General features: G+C 41.7%; 1 protein-coding gene across 1 annotated transcript; it reads left to right on the top strand.

Moving 5' to 3' along the window:
* The first annotated feature begins 2,144 nt into the window (after positions 1–2,144).
* Positions 2,145–13,131, top strand: LOC110083977 (alcohol dehydrogenase 1B). Its single transcript, XM_020802930.3, has 9 exons — positions 2,145–3,433; positions 4,670–4,771; positions 7,411–7,549; positions 7,766–7,853; positions 7,974–8,193; positions 8,409–8,672; positions 9,943–10,078; positions 11,182–11,320; positions 12,577–13,131. The coding sequence occupies exons 1-9, from the start codon at positions 3,416–3,418 to the stop codon at positions 12,623–12,625; spliced, it is 1,155 nt and encodes a 384-aa protein (XP_020658589.3). The 5' UTR covers positions 2,145–3,415; the 3' UTR covers positions 12,626–13,131.
* The last annotated feature ends 8,335 nt before the right edge of the window (positions 13,132–21,466 follow it).

The following is a 21,466-nucleotide window of genomic DNA, read 5'->3' as shown; positions in this document are numbered from 1 at the left end:
GTCTCTGTTATATAATGCTAGTCAATGTTTTTATAATTTTGACTACTTGGTGATTTTGAATGATAATACTGTAATGATAATAATAATATATTTGAAAAATTGTGGGGTATTTAAGCTATTCTATATATCTATAGTATTCAATTCAGTGGGGTATTTATGAATGGCATGCATAGAATTCCACTGTTAATCAGCACACTGAAATAGCTAGAAATATGTTGGGTGAGTCTTTACACTGAAAATACAAAAGAAAAATAAATGCTAAGAGATGCATGAGATGCAAAGATTTTCTGAATACTTGTGAATAAAAATCCTGCACTTTGGAATATATCCGTATACAGTGGTGCCTCGCTTAACGAGCGCACCGTAGAACGAAGAAATCGCATAGCATTTCGCTTACCAATCTTCGCAAAACGAAGCCGCAGCGAAGCCGTGGGTCAGCTGTTCGGCGGCTCCAAAATGGCCGCCGGAAGCCCCGAAATGGCCGTGCACAGCGTTTTTGCGCCCTCCCCTCGCTTAACGAGGCCGCGAAAATGGCTGCTGGCCATAGGAAGCATCGCTGGGAGATCTAAATTCCCTGCCTTAAGAGGTTCATTGGGTAACGAATTCTTCCAGCAGTAGTTTACACCACGATAATATTCCTGGGCATTTTGCTTGGGTGTAGAGGACACATGCTTTATTCCTTAGTATAACATTCAGTGACATTTAGACATCTTTGCACAGTGGTGGAAAATCCTCAGAGCCTGGAATCTGACACCACCAATGCACAAGACAAGAAGCAACTTGAGCTCCAACAAAGCTTTATAGTGAGTGAAAGAGGTTTTTAAAAATCTGAACTAAAGGGAGGAAAAAACCAGATGAGTAAATAAGAATTAAGATTCTACTCTGCATGTCCTGGCAAACATAACTTTTATCATAACATTGGCAGCTTTACATGAAGTTTCAGGGAAAGGGTTCCTACATTTTCAAATCATTTCTTTCGTCTTGGAAACACTGGTGAACACTTTGTGGAAACAAGCAGCCAGATTTGCATGAAACAAATCTCTGGACAAGGAAGAAGAAATGGCTATGTTTGATCAAGCATAGGGGTTTGAGGAGTCTATGATGTTCATTTTACTTTTCACAGTATCATTATCATTTTACTTTTCAAATTATACATTTTTACATCACCTAAGATTTTAAAAACTCTGTTACTTGCCTTTTGAACTGTGCAGCATGTATTTTGCATCCATAATGTTTTGGTAGTGCCAAAGAACAAGTCTATAATTTCTGGTAAATTTGGTAGCAGACTCAGACAAGGGGACAGGGCAGGGAAGCCCGCTATCCTGCCAATGAGTGGAAGATTGCCTGAGGAGGCAGAGGAAGGAAGTGCACTCCTCCCAATGAGTGAGCAATCACCCAGAGGAGGCAGGGGAGGGAAGAATGCTGTGCCCATGGAGCACCTGTGCAGGAACCATGCCAAACTGAGCAAACTGCCAAAACACAATTCATGCCCATCTCTAGAGTTCAGTAGCCCTTGGTATATATTTAGGCTCAGAACATATTAGAATGTGCTCAGAACATGTCTCCCCACCTGCTGCTGATGGTCTCTGTTCTTTTCCTTGTTCTTTTAGCACATGTAACAGCTTTTAGGCTTGATTAATGCATTAATAAAATGGAGAGGTTTTATTTTGAGCTGGCAGTCCATCCCTACATTCTGCTGTCCAGTCCAGATTTAAAACATTTAGGCTGGCATCTTGTTGCCTAGCTCCACTGTGCAAGAAGAATGACATCATGGGCAGCAGCAATTGCCACTGGTTATTCAGTTCCTTTTTCAATTTGGGGGTCCATGTGACTTCATATCATTGCATGTGAGTCACACACACCCCAAAAAATAAAAATAAAAAAGAACTAATGAAAAGGTTAGTAGCAATTTGCCCTCACTACTGACATCACTCCCATTGTACATCTGGAGCTATGCAATAGGAGAGTTGCCTATGATTCAAAAATATATTTGGGCAATACCTTTATAAAGTGAACTCCAATAACAGGGAGAGATCAAGGTTGTTTTTAATCTAGTATCCTTTGTAAAATTAATGTTATTCATGTTTTTAAAGTATTTTTATGGTTTTATGATGGGGTAGGTTTTTTATATTAAGTTATTGGGGTTTTAGTTATCTGTTGGTATTATGTGTTTCAATTTCTTTTCATAACTTTGTAAGCTGCCTTAAGCATTATCTTTTAGTGGAAAGGTGAAGTCTGAAAGAAAGAAAGAAAGAAAGAAAGAAAGAAAGAAAGAAAGAAAGAAAGAAAGAAAGAAAGAAAGAAAGAAAGAAAGAAAGAAAGAAAGAAAGAAAGAAAGAAAGAGTGGAATGGCATTTGCCCTAGAGTAGGTTACTAATGATGCCGTGGTTGTTTGTTCATTGGCTAAGTATAAAACAGGACGTTTCTTATGTTAAAACAGTATGCATAGTGGGAAATGTTCCAGAACTGGCAAGCAATTAAGTTTTTTGTCCCCTTGACTGTTTCGCCAGATTCGGGGGACTGGGGAGGTTGAGAATGGGTTCCATCAGATCTTAAATATAAGGGAGGAAATATAACAAAAATCCTCCCATACCTCCTTAGAGTGCAAAAGAGCTCTCTTTTTTTGTTTTAAAGCTTGGGTGTGTGTCAGAGTTCTGGAGCGGGGTCACGGAGGGACACATGGAGGACCCGTAGGGCTCTGCTCAGCCTGCAAGCTGCAAGTTGTCTCTCCTTTATATATAGCGGATGAGTGCAGATTTGTGTATTTTGCTTGCAGTTCCTAGAATTTCCCAACTCTGCTGCCTGGGGAATTCTGGAAATTGCATTTTTTTTAAAAAAGCCACAGATATGCATATTTCTTGCATATCATCACAAAAGTGTCCTTCATCTCACATCTCCAAGTGAACAACAAAACCTAGCAAAAGAAAGATACAGGAACACAACATACGAAGTCAGAAAAACAAGAAACAAGCTAATCAAGCCACATCTCAAGATCTCCAATTATGGGAAAAAGGCCCACCTTCCCCACAGTGCCAAAAGCAACATTGGCAATGCCACAAACGCCCTCTGTTTCACATTTAACGGAATGCATATGTTTTGCATTTAAGCAATGGGGCCCCTGAAACTTGTCGTGTCATAGTGCTTCAGCATGTCTTAATCCAGCCCAGAGCCAAACACTCCCACGTAACCTAATCATAACCATTCCATTATTGAAACTTTTGAAGAGAAGAAATTGACTCAAGGGGAGTGGCTCGGCTTCTTTGGGTGGGACTCTGTAGGTATAATACTCAATTGAGAGACAAGTTCTGTTGCCATGACAACTGCTTTCAGAGGAAAGCCTTTTAAATACCAGAGGGCAAACTAAGGACCTTCCAAAACCGCACAGAGACGCAGATCTGTTCCGAAGACTAGAACCATGAGCACGGCAGGGAAAGTAAGTAGACGATTCCTTTTAACGTTGTTGTTACTTTTTGGAGTCATATGGCATCATAAGATAAAAACAAATTTGTTGCAATTTTTTGTCGGGAGCAAAAATCTGCTTCTGCTCAGGAATCTCAAAAATGCTGCACATGAATTGTTTTCTTCCACAAAACAAGTCATCTTAGAGCAGCTGAAACTTTTCAGAAGAAGTAGCCGTCTTAGTCTGTGCAAGCATATTGGGCAAAATCCAAAGAACCAAAACAATAAAATAAAAGACAAAAAACATGTGGCACCTTAGAGACTGACCATTATATTTTAATGTAAGTTTTGATGGAAACTTTCCAGGCTTCCAAATGCCATCAGCTACACATCACAGACTAGAGAGGAGGCTGCAGGAAACACACAGTCAAATCTACCAGGTATTGCCATTGAATTCACGAAGGCTTTCACGGCCGGGATCTAATTGTTGTTGTGGGTTTTTCGGGCTCTTTGGCCATGTTCTGAAGGTTGTTCTTCCTGACGTTTCGCCAGTCTCTGAAGATGCCGGCCACAGAGACTGGCGAAACGTCAGGAAGAACAACCTTCAAAACACGGCCAAAGAGCCCAAAAAACCCACAACAACTATTGCCATTGAACTCGTTGCAAGGTTCTTGGCCCTTCTCTATAGAGTAAGACAAACCAATAAACCTGTTCCTTTTAGAAAGGCAGAAAGCCTTCTTCCAGCACTGAAGGTGCTTAGCTTTTATAATTTCGTTTCTTCAGTCCAGTTGATAAACACAGAAAGAATGTTGTCAGGGGAAAGAGTCCTACGATGGTACACTACCATTTGAGACAGCGTGTGTAGAAAAATATGTGTTGTATGGCATCCTTGTTAACTTAAGGCAACTCTAATAAGGGGTTTCAAAGGATGTCAAATGTTCAAGGACTGATTTACCATGGGAACTTCCTACTCCTAGTGAGCCTCCACAGACTTTCAGGGATTTGAACCCAGGTCTCCTGAGTCTGGATCCAACATTTTCTCCACAATGAAGGTGGGTTCTCATGTGGAAAAAATATTCTGCATATCATTAACCAGCACAATTGAGAGCAGACAGTTTGGGGTGCAGGGAAAAATTAATAAACATTTCAAAAGTAAAACATATTCTTAGAAGGGAGGGAGGCTTCATTCCAGCAAAAACATTCATGGGGTTTATTTTTAGTTGCATATAGAAATGCCACCTCATCTTTTATTTCCCCCCCCCCCCCACAGGTTATCAAATGCAAAGCAGCTGTAGTCTGGGAACCTAAGAAACCTATCAGCATTGTGGAAATAGAAGTGGCTCCACCAAAAGCACATGAAGTTCGCGTTAAGGTAAATGCAATGAAACCAAAACCAGATTAGGGCAGATAATCAGTGTCCGTACATATTCATTTCAAAGCAGGCCGGCTCTGCCAGTAGCTATGCTGAAGCAGCTGCCTTAAACAGCCACTGCTAGGGTCCGCAGCAGGTCTCTGCTGTCATTCTCCTTGACATGTCAAGCTAAATTATAGCATTGTGACATGGGGAGGACTTTCCCCTGTGGCCAGTATTACAGTAAGATTCATCTGTCGATCCATACATATGATCTGCAAGGGGGATATCTTGTCCTTTGTTTCAGGCACCATGTATTTGACTCTCGGAATGCAAGCTCTGATACATCGGTGGGCCTCTCCCATCTAGGACACTTCCCTGTTTTTTGGGGATTTCCACAGGAGTTACCTGTAGACTAGGAGTGTATCTTAATGACACAGTTACAGGGGTTTGGGTGCCCTAGTGCCAGCCTATACAATTCTGGTAGCAAATTTAGAATTTGCTGCTATATTCAGAAGAAAACACTAGAGCTCTCTGAATGAGAATTTTCGTTATCGGACCAAACTATAAATCCCAGGATTACATAGAATGCAGGCAGGATGGTTGGAATGGTACCAAACTGTTCTGATTGTGCAACACAGATACCAATCCAGCCCTTTGGGATTTAGCCATATGTCCTTCTCCCCATCGTATCGCTATATACAGTGGTGCCTCACATAGCGACATTAATCCATGCAGCAAAAATCGCTGCTAAGCGATTTCGTCGCTATGCGATTTTTAAAAGCCCATAGAAACGCATTAAAACCTGTTTAATGCATTCCTATGGGCTAAAAACTGACTTTAAACCGAAGATCCTCCATACAGCGGCCATTTTCGCTGCCTCTTAAGTGAAGAATCCATGCGAAAACACAGCGGGTGGCCATTTTGTTTACCCGGCGGCCATTTTGGAACCGCCAATCAGCTGTTAAAAAATCATCGCTTTGCGATGATCGGTAAGCAAAACAGGGAACCAATCATCGCAAAGTGAAAAAGCCCCATAGGAAACATTGCAAAGTGATCACTTTTGTGATCGCAAAAAGTTCGTTGCTATGCGGTTTCGTCGCTAAACGGAGCACCCGTTAAGCGAGGCACCACTGTATCTGTTTTCTGTTCTAGAAGGCTGCATCTCTTAATGCTTGGTTAGTGGCAGTAAAAGCTGCAAGCTGAAATGTGCTAATTTATTTGCCCCACCCTTTTTGCCTTTGGCTCTGTCAATCACCACAACACTTTCTCTCCCCTCTCTCTGGAGAACCTCCTTGAAATTGGATGTAGCCCATGGGCTGAAAAGATTCCACACACTTGCTCTAATCTCTTTTCAAACAGTATGTACGGTTTGTTGAATAACTCAACAGTATGTTCACCTGAATTTGATTACATAAGGAACAAAAGTATATGTTCTCCAATAGAATGTTCAGAATAATTGAAACCTTTTCTAACACGTTTCTGCTAGCATTTAAGTCAGATTTGAGGCACCCAAATCCAAACTTCATAAGTCTCAAATATCACATACATCATGCTTGTATAAATCCAGGTTCATAGCCCACATTCCTTAGTCAGTGTGGTTGATTAGGGGCATGAATGCATTAGGGAGGAGGAGAAGGTTTTTTAGAGATAATAATCCAAATTAAACTACAGTTCCTGGGATACTTTGGAAACTGACACCAATTAACAGGTTCGGTTCCAAGAGTTATTGGGGGAGCACTAGGCAAGCTGCCCTCAATAGGCCTCACCTCTACAGTGCCCCTGCTGGCTTAATGCTAGCAGATCATTTTGTATCAAGAACTCTAAGCAATTCAACGTGTGGCGGCAGTGCTAAGCTTTTTGCTTGTGTCTTCATAATTACACTGCCCCCATACATGATATATTTATGACCAGCAAACATAATTAACATGATATTGGTACTTTTTAGAATATGAGTTTCTAGCTGTGATTCCTCATTTCTGGGATATCCACCTTTTATCCACATGTTAATGAATTAGCAGGAGCACTCAACAAGCATATGGATTAGAGGTGGGCAGGGGGCGGGAGGATGAGTCTCCCTGCATGGCTGCTGAGTGGCCAGCCAAGCAGGGAGACAGCAGAGCTACTTCCACAATTGGTGGAAAGAGTGGGATGTGGGTGGTGCCAGGACACACAAGTGGATGGGCCACTTCCAAGTGCTGGACACACATTCGTTGCAACTGGGACAGGGATATTCATATTTATTTACAAATACGACTATCCGTATCTCTAATCTGGATATATATGCCATATTATTATTATTATTATTATTATTATTATTATTATTATTATTATTATTATTATTATTATTATTATTATTATTATTATTATTAAAGGAGCTTAGAACTAATGATCAAATGATTATTATTATTATTTACTTGTCTTTCATATTATATTATTAGTTTTCTATTATTGCTTTGATTTTATTATTTGGTGCTTTATGTTTTCTTCTGTTCACCGCCCAGAATAGTGGGTTGCCACTAATCAGGTTGTCTATAAATCGAAGAAATAAATAGAAATGAAATGAATAAACTTGCCAGTGCTGCCACTTTAACTGTATAAACATATCACAACCAGAAACAGTTCTCTTTGCAGTGAGCTGTCTTTCGCCTTCATTCCAGATTTTGGCTACTGGAATCTGCCGCACAGATGACCATATCCTGAGTGGCTCAATAAAGGCGAACTTTCCCGTCATTCCTGGTCATGAAGCAACCGGTATTGTGGAGAGTGTTGGGGAAGGTGTTACCAGTCTGAAGCCAGGTATGACAAAGTCCACAGTGGCACCAGGGAATAACAACCCGCAGCCTGTCAACAATGGTAAAATGTAACTAGGATGCCACCAAACTCAGGCAGGGTAGGGGGTCGTTCAAATGAACACGATTATAGTTGTAGAACTATCTGCATTTTTTCCTTGTGGGCACACTCCTACTGTCAGCCTTCATGGAGACTTCACAATTATCTCTTTGTAATCCCCAGGAGACAAAGTCATTCCACTCTTTCTCCCCCAGTGTGGGGAATGCACTGTTTGCAAAAATCCTGAAGGCAACCTGTGTGAAAAGAATGAGTGAGTATTTATTATTTTTTGTTATATGGAACGGAGTAACAATGCTCTGGTGCTGCAATCTTTCTCGTCCTTGTGGAAGACCAGAACCAACATTCCAATCTCCTTTTTCATATTTTAAAGCCTTGGTGTACCTAGAGGAGTAATGTATGATGGCACCAGCCGGTTCACTTACAAAGGGAAGCCAGTTCACAATTTTTTTAGCACCAGTACCTTCACGGAATACACTGTCTTGCATGAAGATTGTGTGGTCAAAATTGATGCTGCAGCTCCTCCTGAAAAAGTGTGCTTGATTGGCTGTGGATTTTCGACCGGCTATGGGGCTGCCATCAAATCTGCAAAGGTACGGATTACAACACAGGTGGGCGATTTGTTGCATGGGGAACTTGTGTCATGCCCTAAATTCCTTTCTATCACTTATCAGTTATGAAACTTTTCCCACAATAACTTACTTCATTTTAGTTTCATAACAGAAAGTATACAATATACAGCACATAAAGATTACTTCCACATTGCTGAGATTCTCCAAATGAAATGATATTATTTTTTATGTTGCAGGTTCAACCTGGTTCTACCTGTGCTGTTTTTGGGCTGGGAGGAGTGGGTCTCTCTGCAGTCATGGGCTGTAAATCAGCTGGAGCTTCCGAGATCATTGGGATTGATATCAACAAGGATAAATTCCCTCTGGCTAAACAGCTGGGTGCCACCCAATGTATCAGCCCTCTGGATTTCAAGAAGCCCATCAATGAAGTGCTGTATGACATGACTAACGGTAGAGGCGTAGACTATTCATTTGAAGTGATTGGGCGCACAGATACCATGGTACGTGCATCAAAACAGCATTTTAACAGACTGGAACTTTTTAAAAATAAACCCCGTATTCTTCTGATTTTCATCTTTACCCAGCTTTTCCTCCAGTAAATTATTTGATCAAGATCGCTTGGGTGTGTGGCATAAACAAAAGTCCTCGGCATTTTAAATCAAGGGGTCTAGAAGATGCTTTTTGCTATTTACTCCCTGTGGACTCAGGCCAGTTTGCAAGCAGATTTAAATGCTAGCCTTATGTCTGTTCCTCTGTAGTCCACCACTACAGGTGACCGGAGAATGTATTGCAGTTTTAAAATAATTGGGGCGGGGGGGAGGCATATGACTTAAGGCAGTCATTCTGAATAGGGGCCATATGGCCCCCTGTGTTGCCCTGGCACATTTGAAAGGGGCTACAGACTGGAAACAATTCTTCACACACCACCTTATAAGTTTTGTTATGCAATTTATACAATCCTGATTCAGCCTATACTGTATTTCTTTCATATTGTGTTTGTGGTCGTGGCAAAAAAAAAAGGTGAGAAAGGCTGACTTAAGGAATCAATAGGAAGCATCTTGCTTTATGTAACTACTAACTTTCCTCTCTAGCTGCATCATCCAATTGCTTAATCAAATTATACTCTTCGTCTTGACTTTTCTGTTAGTTATGACTGAGCCTCACATGATCAGATAAGAACTTTTCTGCTGGCTGTTATGCAATTTTAAGAAGCAGCTTCAGAAGTTCGCCACCTACTTGTATTTTTGAACAGAAAAAAAATGGACCTAGGAAAGCACAAGAAAGAAACAGACATTATAGCTAGCCCGTAATTAGAGCTTAAAGAACATGGCGGTTGAAGAGACAAGTCTAGGGCAGTCTTTCATGTTGTAAAAGCCAGACTCTTGTGGAATCTTGTGCTTAGGGCCTGAAGAGTAACTGTAAAACAAGGCAAGTTGCATATATGTCAGAAGGTCCTGGGCTAATGGTGACTCTTCAGAACAATTCCCTCCTCCAGACATCTCTGCAGCTAGTCTTTCACTTTTCATCTCTCAGCCTTCCATATAGATGGGAAATGGTTACAAGAAGAACGAGTGACTGGAACATTCTTCTTTGGATTTCTGTCAATATTTTGTCTCCGGAGCCTAACTACTGTCGTTATGCAGCTTGGTCTCTTTCTTACTATGATCGAACAGTAAAACCATAACTGAGAAGAGCAGTTCGTTGAAAGCAGTTTCTGTCATGGCAGATCCTCTGTTTGATTCAAATGTGTGATTCTGGATTTTATTCTAGATTGCTGCCTTGGCTTCCTGCAACATGAACTATGGAATTAGTGTCGTGGTGGGAGCACCTCCTTCAGCAGCTGAGATGACTTTCTCCCCAGCACTTATCTTCACAGGCCGCACTTGGAAAGGATGTGTATTTGGAGGTATGGCCACAATTATTAATTTATTAATCTTATTTGACTGTTGAATGCTGTACAGTGGACCCTCGACTTACAGACGGCTCGACTTACAGACTTTTCGAGTTACTGACTTCTCTGGCTGCAAAATTTAGATTCAACTTGCAGCAAGAGAATCGACTTACAGACCAGAAAAAAACCAAAATGGAACAAAAATAGAATAAAAATCACTGGTTATGGGATTAATCGGTTTTCAGTGCATTTAGGTCAATGGAGATTTGACTTACAGACTTTTCGACTTGCAGCCACCATTCCAATACGGATTAATTCCTTAAGTAGAGGGTCCACTGTAATTACATGTTTACCTTATGGGATGTATACAATAGACCAGTGGTTACCAAACTTGGGTAACCCAGGTGTTTTTGGCCTGCAACTCCGAGAAGTTCTTACTACCAGCTCTGTTGGCCGGGATTTCTGGGAACTGCAGTCCAAGAACACCTGGGTGATTCAAGGTTGGGAAGCACTGCAGTAGACCATTGCAACAGATTTCATTGCAGCAGACCGGCAATGAGATTCAAGAACACTGCTGGATTGGAGTATCCACAACTTTTCAGCAATTTCAATGCCCTCATAGATAGCTGGTTACTCTACATCATGGCTAGGCAATTTACAATTGGACTACAATTCCCATCAACTGTAGCCAACATGACTGCTGTAACATGGATAGAAGGGTGTAAATCTGACTTGCACCAGAAATCAGTTGGTTTACCAAACCTATGAAAACATTTTGTTTGGTTGGTTGGTTGTTTGTTTAATTTACTTGTATGACACCCAATTAGTGCCAGGCACTATACTCCAAGCAGTTTACAGTCAAAAGGAAATCCAAACAATATAATATACATAAATGAGCCAGTGGTTCATGATGGGTTTTGGTTTGTGGCTCCTGAAAAACGAACTGGTTCGTGGTCCGCTTTTTAGGTTGGTGCTGGGGGGAACCACCCACCCATCTCTCTCCCTCATCAGTAATAAAATAAAAAGATAATCAAATCTAATTTAATAAATCTAACATAAAACCTAAAATCTAAACTTTGCATGGTTTTGTAATCTATGTTTTCTTTTCTCATCTGCAGGGCTGAAAAGCAAAGATGCAGTCCCACAGCTGGTTTCAGATTTCATGGCAAAAAAGTTTTGTTTGGATCCATTAATAACTCATATTTTGCCTTTTGATAAAATCAATGAAGGGTTTGAGCTGCTCCGGAAAGGGAAAAGGTAAACCTTCCTTCTCTTTTCATAGCTGTTCTTCACCCAGTCAAAACCAAACAGATTTGGTCAAAAAGGCAGTGGACTAGGAATCTCTGCATACATCATAAATATAAATTGATTTTAGTATCGCAGTGATTCCTTAGGAATCCTAGGAGCTGATCTTCCAGGACTTAATAGGTGTATGCTAAGAGAGAATTATTAAATCCCTCACCAAATTGCAATGGTGTCTGCAGAGGAAGTGGGACGTGGTGGCGCTGCGGGCTAAACCGCAGAAGCCTTTGTGTGCTGCAGGGTCAGAAGACCAGCAGTCGTAAGATTGAATCCACACGACAGAGTGAGCTCCCGTTGCTTTGTCCCAGCTCCCGCCAACCTAGCGGTTCGAAAGCATGCAAATGCAAGTAGATAAATAGGGACCACCTCGGTGGGAAGGTAACAGCGTTCCATGTCTAAGTCGCACTGGCCATGTGACCATGGAAGATTGTCTTCGGACAAAAACGCTGGGTCTATGGCTTGGAAATGGGGATGAGCACCGCCCCCTAGAGTCAAACACGACTGGACAAAAATTGTCAAGGGGAACCTTTACCTTTACCTTTACCTGCAGAGGAAAAGTTTTGATAGTTAGAAATGCACGAATAGAAGGTAGACAGGTTTTAGGAACTTGAGATGTTTCTTTGAGGGAAACAACTTGGCTTTTCCATCTGTGAAATGCAGTTTTAACAGGCTGCTATGTCATAACGACAAACTCTCTGAGCAGAACACACAAATACATTACTGTGTCCATGGATGCATTCTAACACTGGATGTTGCATTTGCTTTTCTGAATAGATAATATATGGAGAGAACTCAATACTCTGTAGGCAACAGGGTGATGCCCATGAAACAAAAGCATTTTTGTGATATTTCTGTTAGATGAAACATAAGCAGTGGCCGCTGTTTGTTTATTTCAAGGGACAATTTTCTTTTTTACCCTCAGTGGAATCAAAAAAAAAGTTTAATTTTGGCAGAAATTTCTCATTCATTTCTGTTCATATTTGCCTGTCTCAGATATTCAGTGTGCATTTAAGAATTAAGTTCGCAGTGCAAATTTGGCAGGGAAAAATGAGAAATAAACCATTTTTTAAAATTGGATCCATATTTAATTAGCTACATCCCACAGATTTCAGTGGCTCTGCTTGAAGTATGACAAAGTCTGGATCCAGCGTATTCACTTTGGGAACAGATGTCACTACCTTTAAACTTAAGCTGTCTTCTGATATTTTCAGTATTCGCGCCATTCTGGTATTTGGTGATGAGCAACACACCAGAAAGTGACCTCTCCCGCCTGAGTTCCATCACTTTAAACGACCACACCAGGCATCATAGAGGAGCTGCGGTGGATCCTGCTACCAGTTTATGGGTCATTCTCAAGTCAATCTTTCTTGCCATAGAATAGAACAAAACTTTTGTAAATACAAGATAGCCTTGTCTAGTACTTCCAGGAGCAAAACAAAGCAAAAGCAAAACAATAATCAACTATGGGTGGTGGGAATTAGGCTGCAACTCTACAAACCCATGGAAGTAAATTCCCATTGAATTCAATGGGATCCTTATTTCTTAGGGAGCATGCACTGTTAATCAGTATGTTGAAACTGTTCTACATAATACATTTGATATTTTTATATTGTGAACAACAATAATGAAAATTATTAGTGATACATAACTACAAAGATTTCTCGAGTATCGACAGTAAAAATGCTGTTGCTCTGAAATGTAACATTTTATATTTTGATTTGAAATATTAGCAGTGGTAAAAAAATAAATTCTTCTCAGTGGCTTTACATTATATATTTTTTCTTGCTCTTTGGGACTTCAAATATTTAAACAAACGTCTGAAGAGGAAGAAAGGAGTGATACAGTCCTAATACTTAAATCAAGTTCTCTCAGTCCTAATGGAATATACCTCTGCAGATTCTTTCAATGTCCATGGGAAACACCCACATATTATTAGGAGTGTGCAGAAATTTCCTGACTCACTCTCTATCCAAATAAAAGCAATACAGATCAGGACTGACCCATCTTGTACCTTATAGAAGACATTACAACTAGAGATGGGGGTAGTTGTATACAAATACTTTCCCACAGGTGGAGATAACGAGGGTCAGCCCCCCCTGGGGCCAGACTGTCCACTCACCTCCCGCTGCTCTGTGAGCTCTGTACTCCCTTCCTATCGCTCCGGAGCTCGCGATGGATTAGCCACTCCTGGCAGGATGTGGGATGATGAGCCTCTCTGCCAGGTCGAAGAGTGGCTAATCCACCACAAGCTCTAGAGTGATAGGAAAGGAGCGCAGAGCCCATGGCAGCAGCACAACAGTGAGTGGAGTGTTATCTCAACCTGTGGGGAAGTATTTATATACAAATACCCTCTAATTACAATCTACTTTCTCCAAGGGCCATGACATAATGTGTGTGTCTGAATCTCTATTTTCCAAATAAATTCTATGAATGGGAGGAGAACACAAAATGGTATGTCCTGGGAGAGAGCTTCAAAGGATTTCATACAATGCCAACTCTAAGTGAGATGTATCCACTCAAACCCATACAATAATCCACACAACATCTGCAATCACACACATTCCATCCTAATAGAGTCACAATACTTCAGTTAGGGTTTGGATAGACACCAAATTGGAGCAGGCTAAATAAGGTCACTTAAGATTGTGGAGAGATGTGGGGTACGGTGTGGATGCAAGGATCGGGAGGTTTTTGATCAGGAAACCACAAGCAACCCTGTAGCATCATTAGATCTTTCAATTTTAAAGGAATTTGCTTTCCTTGAAATGGAATAAATTCTCAGAATCATAATAGCTGTCACTTGAGAGAAGTTTTTTAATTGAACACTTCCTCTGAGCTCTCCTTTGGAGGGCAGGGCACATCTTTTTAATTGTTGTGAACAGTATCAGCGATGCTTTGAAAGGATGATGTGGTTTTTTTTAACTGCTGGCAAAGCATCACGGATTTGCTGTGCCAGTTATCAAACATTAAAAGTAGTGGTAAACTTTTGTCTTGGTTCCTTTCCAAAGACTTGGAAGATTTAAAGGGAAATCTTCCTATAAAGACGCGTAACAATTTGGAGAAATAGGAAGCTTTACCTGTAGATCTTTCTAGTCTTTGGAAAAGAACTGAGGGCCTGACCATACCAGCCAAAGTTTCTCCAGTTATATTCCATTAGATTATTACATAAATTTCCAGTCACACGATGCACAACCAATACCAAATCATTTTCCCAGTCAGTGGTGTAACTGAGGAATATTTCCCCCTCACCGGGAGCGTTGTTTTGATTTGTACTGATGACGTATCAAAAGATTCCTTACCAGTATTGATTGTGTAAACATCCCTATTGATTCTTTTCCCCCTCTCTTCTCCATACTCTCCAAAGCTGCCTCCTCCCTTTCTCTACTCTTAGTTTCTCTTTTTATCGATTTCTCCACAATAAGAAGGTATATGTTGGGGTTATGGTTTCGCTGTAGATAAGCCTCCCCTCAAGGAACATTAGCTTTTCCCGCCTTTGGGTTCAGAGGTTGATTTTCCAGATCCATTCCCAGCCAAGGGGGTAAAGACACTCTGCAATTCACATAAAGCCATCTACCATCCTCCCACATGCTTCTTGTCACAGCAAGCAGGGAAAGAGGGGAGAGGTTGACCCGGCTTCATTTCACCAATGCAGGCACAGATCTTCCTCCCATGCCTACCCAACAGTCCACCGTCTGTCTGTCCACCCACCACCTTGCCTTCTTGCTTCGGACAAGGCAGAAGGTTGGGTTTTTGTTCCCATCTTACTGTGCTTATTTGCCACTTGTGGGTGCAACCAAGCCAGCACAGGTGGTAGTGGGGGTGGGGAGTGTTGTTTGCGGAGCTGACTGCCCAACTGGCTCTGCTTCTGTCACATCTGCTGCACAGCCAAGCTTGGGAAGTTAACTTGGCATTTGTTTGCCAGAGGAAGGAGGCACTGCAGCTGGGAGAAACTTCCTTTGCCTACTGTCTAGGATGGAGAGTACGAGGCGGGGGCATTGAATGCAAAATAATATAAATCAGTTCCACGGTGTAGCCAGTCGTAATGTTTCAAACAGTAGGAAATGGATTGGTGATGTTAAAACATATGGGGATGCTTGCCCTAGTATTATACAGTGGTGCCTTGACTTACGAACTTAATCCATAACTGAATGGTGTTCATAAGTTAAAATGTTCATAAGTCAAATCAACATTTCCCATTGAAATGCATGGGAATTAATCTGTTCTAGCATTTAAAAAAAAAAAACAAAATAAAAATAAACAGAGCAAGTCCTACACTGGGACTGCAAAAACAAAACAAAACACAAATCCAAAAACAAAACAACATAGCACAGAAACATAACCCCCCAGTCCAAACCCACTATCCAAAACCCACCCAGAACAGTTTTTAAAAAAGGAAAAAGCAGCACTTTACCAGTTTGAAGCCTCCTCAGCCTCCCTGCTTCCACCACTGCTGCCAGGAGGCCTCCTTATGGACAAAAAAAGGCAGGGGAAAAAGGTGGGAAATTCAAATGGCTTCCCGATTGGGCTCTGGCTCCCGGCGCTGAGTCTGTCCCCGCTGATCACTTCCAGGCTAGCTGGGAAGCGAGCAGCACGGACGGACCCAGCGCTGGGTGATAGAGCCCGGCCAGGAGGCCATTTGAATTTCCCGCCCTTTTCCCTTGCCCTTTTTTTTTTTTGTTCGTAAATCAAACTCCATTCACAAGTCAAAGCAAAGTTTTGTGAATGGAACTGTTCGTCAATCAAAATGTTCGTAGGTCAAGGCTTTTGAAAGTCAAGGTACCACTGTATACTATATGTCTGCAATTTAGCACAACAGAGGTATGGGAAGTATCGTTAGAACTGGGGAACATTTGGCTAGTGTGCTCAGGCACCAGGATAAAACACCTGAAGAAAATTACTTTGACCCATAAGACTAGTCCTACTAGAAAAAGTGAGAATGTCTGGGTTGCTCTGAATGAAATGGGTGCTCCTCAACACTGGATTATCTTGATATATAACCTGTACTGTAGATAGGAAGATACCAGTAGGACATAATATGGAGAGACAGAATGGTTTCATATACGCAAAGGTATCAGACAAGAATGCATTTCATCCCCTTATCTGTTCAATCTGTACTCAGAACGTATCATACAGAAAGCCAGACTAGATGCAGATGAAGGATGGGGGAAAACTGGTGGGGAAAACATCAATAATTTAAGATATGTAATTGATACCATCTTACTGGCAGAAAAACAGTAATAACTTGAAACAACTTTTAGTGAAAGTGGATGGTGAAAGTGAAAAAAGAAAGTGCCAAAGCAGAACTGCAGTTGAACGTTAAGGAGACAAAAATCATGACTACAGAAAAACTACACTGCTTTAATGCTGACAATGAATAAACTGAAATATTAAAAGGTTCTGTGTAACTTGATTCTGCTAACAGGGGCTGCTGAGAATAGGACATTTTGGAGATCATTAATTCAGAGGCTTGCTGTACATCGGATGCAACTTGCTGCCATGTAACAACAACTACTAGAAAAGCAGTGAGAAACCTGAAGCCTGAGGTCACATCCTGTCCTCAGCCAAATATCACTTTGCTCTAATTCTGTGGTTGCAGAAAGAAAGACAGGATGGCATAGAAACCGTGTTTGTACAACATGATCCTGCATTTGTACATTTTCAGCTCTGAGAGTTAGAGGCTGGGAGACTTATATGCTGTGCTTTAGAACATAGGTCTTCATTGTTAACTCTGGAATTCTTCCAGCAGCAGTGTACACCACAAAAACATTCCTGTACGTTTTGCCTGGGTGTGGTGGCCACACGCTTTGTTCCTCAGTATAACATTCAGTGACATTTAGACGTGTATGAACAGTGGTGAAAAATCCTCAGAACCTGGAGCCTGACACCACCAACGCAGAAGACAAGAAGCAACTTGAACTCCAAAAAAGCTTTATCTCTAAAGAGGTTTTTAAAAATCTGAACTGAAGAGGGTGAAAAAAAACCCAGATAAATAAATATCATACTTAAGATTGTATTCTGCATGTTCTGGCACACGTCACTTTCATTATAACATTGGCAGCTTCACATTAATTCTCAGGGAAAGGGTCCCCATGTTTATAATAATTTATTTCATCTTGGAAACACTGGTGATCCCTGAGGATAGCAGGATCTGCATGCAAGTTCTCTGAAGAAGAAGACAAGGCTATGCTTGATTAAGATTAGGAGTTTTATGAGTCTGTGATGTTCATTTTACTTTTCACATGTTATCAGCCACTTTTTACATCATCTAAATTTTTTAAATCTGTTACTTGCCTTTTGAACTGTACATATTTTGTGTCCAAATTTGTTTGATAGTGCCTAAGAATAGGTTTGCCCTTTCTGCTAAATTTAACAGCCTGGGTAGATTTACTGAGGTAAGTAGACCTGGTCTCTGAGAAATCTGTACTGTTATTTAACTTCTCTGCGGTTTCTCAGCAAATAAACCAGTGATCAGAACATGTCTCCCCACCTGCCACTGGCAGTCTCTGTACATTCCTTACTTCTTTCACCACATCTCACAACTCTTGGGCCTGGTTAATGCATTAATGGGATAGAGAGTCACCTTATGATTTTGCAATTCATTCCCACACTCTGTTGTCTAGTACAGACCTAAAATATTTAGTCCAGCATCTTGTCGTGTAGTTTCACCTGTATAATAAGAATTACATCACGGGCAGCACCAGACTGCCATTAGTTAAAAGAGGTCCTTTTACAATTTTGGGACTCATGTGATTTCAGATCACTGCACGCGAGTCATACACACCCCCAATTTTTTTTTAAAGGTTAGTAGCAATCTGCCACCGCTAGTGACATCACTGCCATTATATATCTGGAGGCATGCAACAGATTCTGTATTAAGGCAACCTTATCAAGATTGTTTTGAGTCTGTATTCTATGTAATGTTAATGGTTTTCATGTTTTCTAATGTATTTTTCTGATTTTAATGGCTTTAGAATGGGATAGATTTGGATTGAGTTATTATGTTTCAGCCACACATATGTATACATACATACATACATACATACATACATACATACATACATACATACATACATACATAGTAAGCGAACGACATTTGCCCATGAGTTGGTTATGAACAATGCCATGTGTTTTGTTGTTGTTGTTGATGATGATCTGGCAAAGTATGAAACTGGTTTGAACCAAGCATCACAAAGTTTTGGGTGGAGACTACAGGATTTTTCATATGTTGTTGTTGTTTAGTCATTAAGTCGTGTCCGACTCTTCAGGACCCCATGGACCAGAGCATGCAAGGCCTTCCTATCTTCCACTGCCTCCCGGAATTGTGTCACATTCATATTGGTTGCTTCGATGACACTGTCCAACCATCTCATCCTCTGTCGTCCCCTTCTCCTCTTGCCTTCACACTTTCCTAACATTAAGGTCTTTTCCAAGGATTCTTCTCTTCTCATGAGATGGCCAAAGTATTGAAGCCTCAGCTTCAGGAGCTGTCCTTCCAGTTAGCACTCAGGGTTGATTTCCTCTAGAATGGATAGGTTTGTTCTCCTTGCAGTCCAGGGGACTCTCAAGAGCTTCCTCCAGCACCACAATTCAAAAGCATCAATTCTCCGGCAGTCAGCTTTCTTTATGGTCCAGCTCTCACTTCCGTACATCACCATTCCGCACCATATGTTAAAATGGCACATATGGTGGGGAATGGTCCAGAAGTGTCAAGCAATAAGATGTGAAAAGTGTGGTGATGACATATTTTTGTACAATGAAAGGACAACATAAAGCAACACAAACATCAACAAAGGTACTTCACAAATGGGCAATTTTACAAGTTTAGTGGGCTGTAAATACCCCCTTTGAGACACCGAGGTTGTCCCCAATATTTTCTTTTAACAGAAAGCATCTCACACGTTCATGGTTGGATGAGAAATGTTCTGCTAATTATTGGCCCCTTCTTAGTTTTGAGGTGTGTGTTTATGTGTGAAAATGGCTTCCACCAGGTCTAAATCAGAGTGGGGCTTCTTTATTTTATTTTATTTATTTATTTATTTGATTTTTAACCCGCCCCTCTAGACCATGTCTACTCGGGGCTGAGATATAACAATTCCTTCCTGACCTCCAAGAGCAGTGATAGTGAACCTTTTTGAGCCCGAGTGCTCAAAATGCAACATAAAATCAACTTAGTTGTTTCAAAGTGCCAACACTGTAATTAAACCTGAATGCTGAGGTTTTAGTTTAGAATAAAACAACTGCCCTTGCACTGCAAAGATTAAATGTTTGTGTTTTTTCTAGAGGAGGTATTAACAGTGAAATACTTACTGGTCCTCCAATCTCCCATTGGGCTAGACCAGTAATGGACGCCATTGCACCCCTCCACTGGACCACTGCACCAGCAGAGGGGAATGCCAAAATCCAGGATTGGAAGATGGGTAAGTGTTTCTCAATGGCGACTTATGACTCGTGTGCTCACAGAGCGGGCTCTGTGTGCCAGCTGTGGCACACATGCCATAGGTTCGCCATCACTGTCCTAGAAGGAGTAGCAGCTCTTTTTTGTTTTAAAATTTTGGATTGTGTCAGAATGCTGAAGTGTGGGCACTGGAGGGGGCACATGGAGGACCTGTGGGACTTGTTCAGATTTCAGGCTGTGCTTTGTCCATCCTTCATATAAAGCAGATGTGTGCAGATTAGGGATGAGCACAAAACAAAAAGGAGCCAGTAAGTTTCTGAAAAATTGCTGGTTCATTGGTTCGGGTCAGTTCTGATTCATCTAGACCAGAGAACCTGGACTTTCCTAAATCATGCAATTTCCTGAACTTCTTGGTTCATCTTCCCTACTCCCATAGTCATAGCCTACCCCCACCCCATTCGCAGTACCCCGTTGGCTCCCTACCTTTTGCTGCTGCTCCCTCCGCTGCCATCGCAACCGCCATCTTGAGAACTCAGCTGAGAAAGCCAGGCTTTTTTTTAGCAGCAGCTCAGCTGGCTCCTAGCTGAGAGGTGGGGACATAGGCAGAGGAAGCTGGCCTGTGGGTGCCCGCTGGGCTACCTCTCAAAATGGCAGTGGAGGAGGACACAGCAGCAGTAAAAAGGTAGGGAGGTGACAGGGCAGTGGGAAGGTGCCTGGGAACCATTTCATAGGGCAGACAAAGTGACAAACCACTTCTTGGTTCGTTCTGGAAAAGATCAGAAATTCATGGCTCGTGATTTGTGGACTTTGAGGAACCACAAAGCAAGATGATCCACCATTTTGCTGGTCCATGGAGGGGGAAATACAAAAACTTAACATATGAAGTCAGCAAAACCAGAGTACTAACAAAATATAGAACAAAGTATACAAATTAAAATAATAAATAAATAAATAAACCCCCCAAATTCTGTTCTTTCTCTTTGCCCCAATACACTAAAGCAGTGGTCCCCAACCTTTTCCAAATAGCAGACCGGCTGGGGGTGTGGGGGGCACCCCCATGCTCATGGGTGGGGGTAGTGATGGCAGATGGGTGGGGGCACTCACAGGTGGGCGGGGGCACTCGTGCGCATGTGTGGGTGGGCAGGGCGCCTGTACGTGCATGCATGGTTAGGTGGGGCATGTGTGTGTGTGTGTGGGCCTGTGTGGGGCGAGTGTGTGTGAGGGGGTGGGAGATCTGTCTCCGCGGCCCGGTCCTGCCAAGGCCACGACCCGGTACCGGGCTGCAGACCGGGGGTTGAGTACCCCTCCACTAAAGGATGGGTAGGACTGGAAACATACCTCCTGCAGTACAGAGTGCCATAGATTTGGAGCTACTGAGAAAAATCCCGGGGCAGCATTTCATAGGATCCAGAAATTATGTAAAAGGATCTTGCTGAGTAACCTTGGTATAAGGATAGGTTTGTTGCCACCCTCCTCTCCAAAGAAACTCAGAATAGAGCAAATGGAGATGGTCTTTCACATGCAATACAGGCCTACTTCTCTAACTAGCTATGACAGAGAAGCTAGAAAAAAGTTGAGGGAAAGGAAGAAGGACTAAAGCCTAGGAGAAGCAATCTAAGAACAGACCCAAAAAAGAGAAAAAAGAAACATACAGAGGCTACCTACCTATATCCTTCCCCCACCCCCCCAGTTAAGGTCACTTGCTA

This window comes from Pogona vitticeps, chromosome 5, assembly GCF_051106095.1.
Source record: "Pogona vitticeps strain Pit_001003342236 chromosome 5, PviZW2.1, whole genome shotgun sequence".
Taxonomy (NCBI): Eukaryota; Metazoa; Chordata; class Lepidosauria; order Squamata; family Agamidae; genus Pogona; species Pogona vitticeps.
The sequence above is the reverse complement of the archived record's forward strand: the minus strand, read 5'-3'. Positions and strand labels throughout refer to the sequence as shown.